Here is a 9,851-nt window from a genome sequence, read left to right as displayed (position 1 = left end):
TAATCCTCTCCGCAAGCTGACATGGCTTACCCATCTATTTCCTGGGGAGGAAACGAGGCTCAGAGACTCAATGTGAACTGCCTGATTGTAGAGGCAATAAAAGGCAGGGCTGGAAGACAAACACACAGGTGTCTAATAACAGGGATCTGTTGTGGCCCATGAGCATAGAGCTTTGGCTGAAGGAGTTCCCACAATCACCACCCTCATATGGCATTTCTTCGGTGTGAATTCTCTTATGGTTAAGGAGACAGTGACTGGACCCACATGATTTCCCACATTCACTACACTCATACAGCTTTGCACCAGTGTGCGCACTCTGGTGAAAGTTTAGGCTATACTTTTGACTGAATGACTTCCCACAATCACCACACACATAGGGCTTTTCACCAGTGTGAGTTCTCTGGTGACTCAAGTTTACACTTTTCCCCGAATGACTTACCACAATCAGTACACTGATATGGCTTTTCTCCAGTGTGAATTCTCTTATGGTTAAGGAGATGATGACTGGACCGAAATGATTTCCCACATTCACTACACTCATATGGCTTTGCACCAGTGTGCACAATCTGGTGAGTGTTGAGGCTACACTTTTGACTGAATGACTTCCCACAATCACCACACACATAGGGCTTTTCACCAGTGTGAGTTCTCTGGTGACTCTTGAGGTAACCCTTTTGAGTGAATGATTTCCCACAATCACTACACTGATATGGCTTTTCTCCAGTGTGAATTCTCTAATGGATAACGAGCTGATGTCTGGACCCAAATGATTCCCCACATTCACTACACTCATACGGCTTTGCACCAGTGTGCACTCTCTGGTGAGTGTTGAGGCTATACCTTCGCCCGAATGACTTCCCACAATCACCACACACATAGGGCTTTTCACCAGTGTGCACTCTCTGGTGAGTGTTGAGGCCATCCTTTTGACTGAATGACTTCCCACAATCACCACACACATAGGGCTTTTCACCAGTGTGAGTTCTCTGGTGACTCTTGAGGTTACCCTTTTGAGTGAATGATTTCCCACAATCACTACACTGATATGGCTTTTCTCCAGTGTGAATTCTCTTATGGTTAAGGAGATGATGACTGGACCGAAATGATTTCCCACATTCACTACACTCATATGGCTTTGCACCAGTGTGCACAATCTGGTGAGTGTTGAGGCTACACTTTTGACTGAATGACTTCCCACAATCACCACACACATAGGGCTTTTCACCAGTGTGAGTTCTCTGGTGACTCTTGAGGTAACCCTTTTGAGTGAATGATTTCCCACAATCACTACACTGATATGGCTTTTCTCCAGTGTGAATTCTCTTATGGATAACGAGCTGATGTCTGGACCCAAATGATTCCCCACATTCACTACACTCATACGGCTTTGCACCAGTGTGCACTCTCTGGTGAGTGTTGAGGCTATACCTTCGCCCGAATGACTTCCCACAATCACCACACACATAGGGCTTTTCACCAGTGTGAACTCTCTGGTGACTATTGAAGGCACACTTATGCCTGAATGACTTCCCACAATCACCACACACATAGGGCCTTTCACCAGTGTGAACTCTCTTGTGTTGAGTTAGGTTAGAGCACTGCCTAAAGAACTTCCCACAATCAGTGCACTCATAGGGCTTTTCTCCCGTGTGAACTCTCCTACGTCGATTGAGGTTAAATGTACCTATGGAGACTTCCCCACATTTGTTACCCTCATTATTCACTTCTTCAGAGCAGACACTCTGATGTCGAATGACTTTCCCGCTGTTGCTGTCAGCGTTTTCATGTCCACCCCAATTGTGATGACCTTTTCCACTCACAAATTCCCATGAAATCTCACGTGCACTGTGTGGCTCCCCAGTGCTGAGAGGGGCCTGGTGGTGGAGAAGCCCTGAGATGCCTGGGGAGACTTTCCCAACCTTTCCATTGCTTGAAGGTACCCAAGGACGGAAGCTGCAGCAGGTCACAAATGAGGCCCTGTCCACAGCTTCTTCCCAGGGCTTCTCTCCACTGACTTCCCCCTGCTGCTGGTGAGGGTTTGCACTCAAACAGAAGTCTCTCATACATGTGTCATTGAAGAAGGCTTTCTGCTCAAGATATGCTGCTTGTGACTCAGTCAGGCGCAGAATATCTTTGAACACTGAGAAACACCACATACACCGAAGGGTCCTCTGGGTTGCTGGAGCTGTCTCAGAAGCCCTGACCTGTGACTCTCCTTGTACACATACACTCTGCTCAGAACAGGCCTCCCCATCATCCGTTTTATGCCAGCAACCTGAAAAGAGAGAAATGAACAGAAACTGAATGTTGACTGTGGTGACGGGAAATTCCATTGCAAAAATGTTTTGCACATAATATTTGGGTTGTATGAAATTGTCTGAAAACAAGAGATGTGCAGGAAGAATTAATAAGAAGCTGTTGTGAAGGGGTGGGCCTCTGAAGGTCACAAAACAGGGAAGACTTCACCAGAACCATGACACACACATGGCAAGGACCACGTGGAAGAGAAGATGCATTTACAGCTCAGGCCTCTGCTAACAGTGCTGAGCAGGGCTGGTCTGCTGATGACAGGGGCAAGCTGTGCAGAAGGATGCTTATGTCTTCTTCCAAGGAAAATTCAATAAGCAAGTAGCAGGTCTTTGACGACTACTTAAGCATGTATGTGCACCTCATACCACATGTGCAGGTCCATGTAGGAGAATACTGCACAGGGAGCAGTGCAGAGGGACAGATGATGCAAAATGGTGACAAAGGTGAAGGTAGCCATAACCCAGGAAGTCACAGATGAAATCCAAGACAGCAAAGTGTCAGAATAGGAAAGAGAAGGTAGAAATGGGGGGCAGCCAGTGGCACCTTTCCCTAAACACAGATGGAAATTAGCTGGTTCCTGGTACCATCTGACCACCACCACTATGTGATACCTTCACCCAGTTGTCATTCAGTATGGCCAGACCTCCTCTGAGACCACCTTGCATGGTCACCCTATGGGGAAACCAGGTTTCTTCCTGATCTTCTACTCTACCGATGCATAAACCCTAACTATTCCAAGTATTAATGAAAGACAACGGAGGAGAGCAGCCAGCTCTGGCTCAGAGCAATCTGGCCCACAATGCTACTCTGCTAAGGTAACATTACAAACAACAGTTGAAGAAGGGTTTTAAAAGAATAGCCCAAGGTTCATGTAAGTGAAGAACATAACCTGGCAAAGGCTGTCATAAAGCACCTTTCCCTAGAGGAAGGGGGAAGAAGGGAATGAATATGCATATTGTCACCCTCCCAGGGAGAGGAAGAGGAAGGTGGGACCCATTAAGCTGCCTGTAAGACTCCCACTTTCCATACACTTTCTGCACTTTTTGAAGCAACGGGTGTCAGGGACGTTTGTGGAGTCCATTGGTCAGGGCCCTCCACACAGCTCAGCACCGGCAGCCACAGCACATCTGACAAGACAGTGGCGGAAATGAGCAGAACCCGTGGTCTGGCTGAGGGAGAGAGAAAGCTATGTCTTCAGAATAAAGGAAGAAAGGGCATCACCCTCCGACCCTGAGACAATGTGAAGCTCTTACCTACAGATGAGAGGAGTGCAAACACTTCCAGCATCACATCGCAGTACAGAAGTCTCTGAGCCTCACCAAGGAGCGCCCACTCCTGCTCAGAGAAGGCAATGGCCACGTCCTCAAAGTCCATATCCTGTCGTGATGGGGACAGTACAGTCCGTGATCAGCTTCTCTCCTAAGCGTTTACTTTAGTCATATTTCCCACTCTCCATATCCACTCCCCACATCACAGAAAATAGCAGACCTTGCATCCATCAGAGTCACTCTCTCCTTATATTCCTACTGATACTGTGTCTTCACACAGCAATAGAGCAGATGCCCAGATTGATTATACCTAACATCAGGGCCTCACATTTAGGGTCAATGCAATGGGTGTCACCAACACAGGGGACAGATAAATGCTGGCCATAAAGAGAGATGTGAGTGATTTGACACTGGACTTGTGGGGCAATATCCTTCTTGTCCAACAGATTCTCCCTCCAAGACCCCGAAAAACATGGCATCACTAGTCACCCATTCGATTCCAGGCCTAGGGTGCTGAGGCCAACACTTTGCTCTACCTGTTTCACATAATTCTTTGTATCACACTTCTCCCATACAGCTTCATTCCCAGAGTCAAAACTTTAAAGGCAAAACATATTCACCATGAAGAGGAGGGGCTGTTTTCTAATCATCTTTTCAACCTTCTAACTCACCTCCTCTGTAATGTATTTCCCTCTTACCCTTCTCCCTTCCCCAAGCCCGTAGAGATTTTCAAGCCCAGGTGACACTGATGTGTGCTATCCCATTCCTATTGATCACTGCATCCGCCCAACAAGCACAGGCAGGTGTGCACCTATATGACACCTAAATTCTGGACCTGGAATGTAGTGCCACAACACCAGTCTTTTCAGGAATTACCCTAAAATTCCCCAGTTATCACCAGAAATGGACTCAACCTTCATTCCTTCTATGTTAAAATCAGGGACCTGTGGCCATGAATTCACACTCCCTCTCCAAGGGCCCATCACTCCTCCTCCCACACCTCTCTCACACCTGCACTCCCGTAGTCCCAGCTCCCATTGACATCTCCCTGGACTTAGTCATTACTCAGCATGTGTGTTCCAGAGACTGCATGGCAAGTTCAAACAGTATCAAGTACAGTGGGGTCTTGATTTACAAGTGTCCCGACTAACGAGTTTTTTGAGATACCACCTGTCTCTTGGCCGATTTTTTGCATTGAGTTGATAGAGTAATTTGAGTTAACGAGCTCCTTAATGAGCTCGGTCTCGGAACAAATTAAACTCCTAAGTAAATACCCCACTGCACTAACCTGACTCTGAGTGCCCACACCCAAGACAAAGCCTTCAGTTCCGCTATGAAGGTCTCCCTCCCAACTTGTTTTTTCCTTCAACCTCACCTATTGAGAACCACATCAGATCTCAGTTACCCAGAGCCCACCTCTACTGCTGCTGCACTGGATGTCCCTTCTCCACTCACAGCCTATGGCCCTCTACCCCATGCCCAGTGAGTCTCACAGATGCCCACTCATGCCCAGAAGCAAATCAACCAAACTGCATGCAACACACCAGGCCACACAAAGGGTCACAAGAAATCTGGGTGAGTGTTTAAGAAGAAAATATGGCCCTAACCGGTTTGCCTCAGGGAATAGAGCGTCCCAGGTTCGATTCCAGTCTAGGGCACGTACCTTGGTTGCGGGCACATCCCCAGTAAGGAGTGTGCAGGAGGCAGCTGATGGATGTTTCTAACTCTCTATCCCTCTACTATCCTCTCTGTAAAAAATCAATAAAATATATTTTTAAAAAGAAGAAGTAAATATGCACTAGCCAAAGTCTAACCTTTTTTGAATTACTCTTCTACCTCCAATAGAAGTAGGTGACCTTCAACTCCTCCCTGGTGCAGATGGTTATTTTTTTAAGTAGTCTTCATCTTGAACTCCTCAGAGTTCCAGATGGTCATTGACCGGTCTCTGAAATATCTCATAACTTAATAGGAAAAAATAAGATTTTACATTCCAGAATGTGCAAAGGCTTGGAGTGCAGACTAAGCTGATTCAGGGACGAACAGGGGTCCATTTTACATTGCTTTTCTGACTGTGAATTTTTCCTTCTCAGTTGATGGTGCTTTCATATCTTCAGGTGATAAATCCAAACCTTCACATCATCTCTGATTCTTACCTCTCTCTACGATCCTCAAAATTAGGAAATCCAGGGGACCACACCTATAACCCTGATCCTTATGCAACTGCTTCTTCCACACCCACAACCACCACTGTGCTCCAGGTCCCCTCACACTCACCAGCACTATCACAGCAGCTTCCGCCCTGGGCCTCCTACCACCGTCCTCACACCCATCCTGTGCATCAGGCTGCAGCCACAGGGAGTCTAATGAGACCTGGGACAGGTCACCTGCTCTGCTGCTCCCATGACCCCAATGACCCCATCGCCAGCAGAACAGAAACCCAAGTGGTCACAAAGCTGCTCTGCACTTGGTTCCTGTCCCACTGTTTCCAGTTCCTACTTTTAAAAAATGGACCCCTGCTCGTCCCTGAATCAGCTTAGTCCGCACTCCAAGCCTTTGCACATTCTGGAGCCCATGCGCGGAAGGACCTGTCACACACAATCCCACTGGCTGCCAAGATCAGCTGCCACTCATCTGACCCCTGACCTGGACTTAGGACTCTGGGCTTGGTGTCCCTTCAAGGTCCCCAGGTCCAAGGTCCCCCGAGAAGAGGGGCCGACGGCCCAGGACCCCACGACCTCAGAGGCCACCAGAGAGTGAGGCCCTGACAGGAGCCCCACAGCCCCGTCCCCCAGCGGCTCTGCGCCCGCAGGAACCGGCGGGAACTGAAGGGCTGAGGGCCGGGCACCCACCCCAGGACCCAGGGGCTCCGGCTGCTCAGGGCCCCGGCCCCGCCCCGGGGGGGTGACGCCCGCCGCCCTCGGGGCTCAAGGCCCCTCTGCTGCTCACACCACCCCCGGCCCCGGCGCCCGGAGCAGGAAGTGAACCTCCTCCCGGACCCGCCGCTCGTCCTCTCCGTCGCCTTCAGACACAAACCAGGCCTGGGTGCCCCCTCCCGGCTCAGCTCCCCACGGCCTCCCCCGGCGGCCCCGCAGCCCGGCGCCCTCCCTCCCCTCACACCCCGGGTCCCCACGGGGACTCACTGCGCTGGACGCTGCGCCCTGGGCGGCGGGACCCGAGCGGCGCCGGCCCCGAGGCTGGAGGGTCGGATGGGGTGAAGCCGAGGGGACTCTGTCGGCGGAGAGGAGTCGGGGAGGCTCGGACGCCCCGAAATCGAAGGTGGCGGCGCCACCGGCTCACACACACCCTGCCCCGCGGGGCGCTGCCCCCCCGTCCCCTCCTCCTCCCGATGGACGCGCTGAAACCGGGAGCCGGCGAACAGTTTGAAAAAGTCAAAATGTCCACCGGGAAAAAGACTCCGGAAGTCCCGCCCTATTCGTAGGCACTGGAACCAAAACGCCCTACGTGGGCGCATTGCTTTCTGGGTAATGTAGTTTTCTCAGCCGCCCAGCAGAGGGCTGGCTTTCCAGCCCAGGAACTTGGGCAACAAGGTGATGTGGTGCTGCCAGGGGCTCTGGGGGAGGAGATGGGACCAGAGGCCGGGTTCACGGGGACAGACCGGCCGCCCCAGGGGAGGGAGGGGGGGGGGGGAGGGGGGGGAGAATTCCTGAGCTGGGCTCTCTAGGTGAGGCTCCACAAAATAAAATGAGTTGTTCCCTAAAAGGAATAAATCACATTTCTGAAATTAGGCTTATGGGAACAAAATAATTTTTAGAAATGTGGACAGACAATAATATAACTAAGTGGTCCATTTTCATTTATAATCATACTACAGGCCAGGTGTATGGGATTGGTGCACTGGCGAGGCATGGCCTGCAGGGATTGGCCCACTGTGAGAGTGCTGCTCATCCCCGTCAGCCAAGTGGTGCTCCCAATGTGGGAGCACACTGACCAGTAGGGGTCAGCTCCTGCGTTGAGCTTCTGCCCCCTGGTGGTCAGTGAGTGTCAGAGCAACTGGTCAACCAGTTGTTCTGGTTGTTCAACCATTTGGTCAATGGGCTTTTATTATATACGATAGGAACTGTGTTGAACAAAAGCTCACCCAAATAGCCATTTACTTCCAGGGGCCACATCAGTGGGGCGACTGTGGACCTGAGAGGCCTAGACTCAGCTCTCACACCCGGTACAGACTCTCAGCCCCACATCTTCCTTGTTAAGGAACCCGGCTCAGCCAAGTCCCACATCTGCCAGCAGGTGCACTCCTCCCTCCAGGCGAGGCTGGACCGTCAGTCACTCTCCCACCACGTGTACAACAGATGGGGGAAGTTTTAGGTTTATGTTGTGTTCTTCTCTGATTTTCCACGACTGGGTTGGTGCTGCTGCCAATACAGTGACCTGCTGATGGCGAAGAGTCGCTTGCTTAGCTCAGCGGCTTGAGTGGGCACCAGTTAAAGCCCTCCAAACAGACAGGGCCTGCCTGGGCAGTGCTGATGCCCAGGTTGTGGGCTCCATCCCCAGGGGTGGCCTGTGGGAGGCAGCCAATCCATGATTCCCTTTCATTGATGTTTCTATCTCTCCCTCTCCCTTCCACCCTGAGATCAATATACACTGAGTGGCCAGATTATTATGACCGGCCAGATGATTATGACCCCCATCAGTATTCCATTGACACTTCCAAAAATACTGAATATTGAAAAGTTCCTAAGCAAATACTCCCAAGGTTTTATAATTATTATTTGCATAACTAATTCACTTCATTGTACTGATGGGGTGGTCATAATAATCTGGCCACTCAGTGTGAGGTGAGCTGTGATTTGGGAGTCCCCACAGCCTTTCCAAGACATGTTAAACCCGCTGAGGAGCCACAGATCTCCCCAGCATCCTATCACTTGCTTTACAGCCCTGCGCTGTGCGTCACTTTGCTCAGACTCCACTCAGAGTCCTCGGGTGTCTTCATCACGTCCTAGGCCACTGGGTCAGCATGTCTCTTAGTGGCTGTAGGTGTCCCAGCTGCGCCCTGTGTTGGAGTCCCTTCTGTGCACCTGTGGTCTAGGAAGTGACCAGGTGCATGGGGGCCCTTCATCCTGGGGGAATGAGGGTACATGCATAGGGGTGGGGCCCGCCCAGAGGGTGCCCTGGGGGACATCCTCCCCCTTCCCATCTCCCTGCACTAGGACCGTGCACACCTCCCAGAAGTGCCTTGAGGAGCTGCTGGGGGAGAACATGGCCCTTGAGGCTTCACAGGTCCAGAGGATGGACCAGCCCGCCCACCTGAGCTGGGAGCTGGAGCAGCTGTGAGAAGGTAGGCAGCAGCCCCTGGCGCCGGGGAGCCAGCCTGGCTGCGGCGTCTCCCTCACCCAGGGAGCTGAGCCCTGGGCTGTTAATCTCCTGGGTCAGCCCATCCTCAGCCAAGTCAATAGGGTTTTATTCAGGGGCCATTTGGGCCTGTTCCATTGCCATTCTCCCCACGGAGAACATGAAGGGTCCGGCAGCCTGGAAGTCAGGACATGAACCACCAAGTAAGTGTTGTCAGATTTCTCAGCGCCTCTATGGACAGTCCCAGGAGCTTCCAGATGACAGCACGCTGGCCCCAGAGGCTGCCTTAGATCTGTGCGTGGGGGATTGGAAGGTCTGCATGGCAGGAGCCTTCCCCAGTGCTCACTGACCCCCATTCTAATAGCAGCCTGGGCTGATTCCCTCCATTCATCTCATAATCAGGCAGATGAGTGCGGTCTGCTGTCTGTCTCCCTGGGCAGGGGTTGCTGTCTGCTTCTCAGGTCTCGCTGTCTCATTCTCATGTGTGGACCCCTCCTCACACCGAGACAAGGTATGCGGTTGGCCAGGGGAAGGGGGCTGCGGTGGCAGGCAGTGCAGCAGGGAGCCTGGGCCCCCAGCAAACAGGAAGCAGGCCCTGTGCTCAGCACCAGCACGCGTGCACCTGAGAGCGCGGGGGAGGGGCGCTTAGAGCTCAGCAGGCCCAGGAGGGCCTTGGGCTGGGTGGGGAGGGGCTGCTTTTCCAATTCTCATCCACATCCCTCAGCGTCAGGGAGAGGCTGCCGAGAGCAGGTGGCTATTCCTTCTCTTCAGGGGTCCCATCAGCTCCAAACCTAAGGTCAGTTCATTGAACTGAATCTGGGTGAGAAGGTAGTTCTGTGGTTGGGTGTCCCGGCTCTCCTGGGGCCAGGGGTGGGCAAAACAGGAATCCCTGCTCTGGGAGTTCAGGGTCATGGGGAGCACACTGCCCCCTGGTGGAGCACACGAGTGGTGCCGGTGGCA

The 9,851-nt window shown here is 52.0% G+C and overlaps 1 protein-coding gene across 1 annotated transcript; it reads right to left on the bottom strand.

Moving 5' to 3' along the window:
* Positions 1 to 452: 452 nt before the first annotated feature.
* On the bottom strand, positions 453 to 6,972 carry LOC138999721 (zinc finger protein 416-like). Its single transcript, XM_070401930.1, has 3 exons — positions 6,719 to 6,972; positions 3,564 to 3,687; positions 453 to 2,275 (listed from the first exon to the last, which is right to left on the bottom strand). Exons 2-3 carry the CDS (start codon positions 3,682 to 3,684, stop codon positions 735 to 737), a joined length of 1,662 nt encoding a protein of 553 aa, XP_070258031.1. The 5' UTR covers positions 3,685 to 3,687; positions 6,719 to 6,972; the 3' UTR covers positions 453 to 734.
* Positions 6,973 to 9,851: the final 2,879 nt, after the last annotated feature.

This window comes from Myotis yumanensis, unplaced genomic scaffold (genome assembly GCF_028538775.1).
Source record: "Myotis yumanensis isolate MYYU_CA2020_CCGP unplaced genomic scaffold, mMyoYum1.0.hap1 SCAF_23, whole genome shotgun sequence".
Taxonomy (NCBI): Eukaryota; Metazoa; Chordata; class Mammalia; order Chiroptera; family Vespertilionidae; genus Myotis; species Myotis yumanensis.
The sequence above is the reverse complement of the archived record's forward strand: the minus strand, read 5'-3'. Positions and strand labels throughout refer to the sequence as shown.

What these genes read in the sequence shown, in the direction of transcription:
- LOC138999721 (XM_070401930.1), bottom strand. Translation starts at nt 3,684, where the DNA reads ATGGACTTTGAGGACGTGGCCATTGCCTTCTCTGAGCAGGAGTGGGCG. An exon ending in TGCACTCCTCTCATCTGTAG is followed by an intron (nt 2,276 to 3,563) that starts GTAAGAGCTTCA and finishes CTCTCTTTTCAG; the next exon opens with GTTGCTGGCATAAAACGGAT.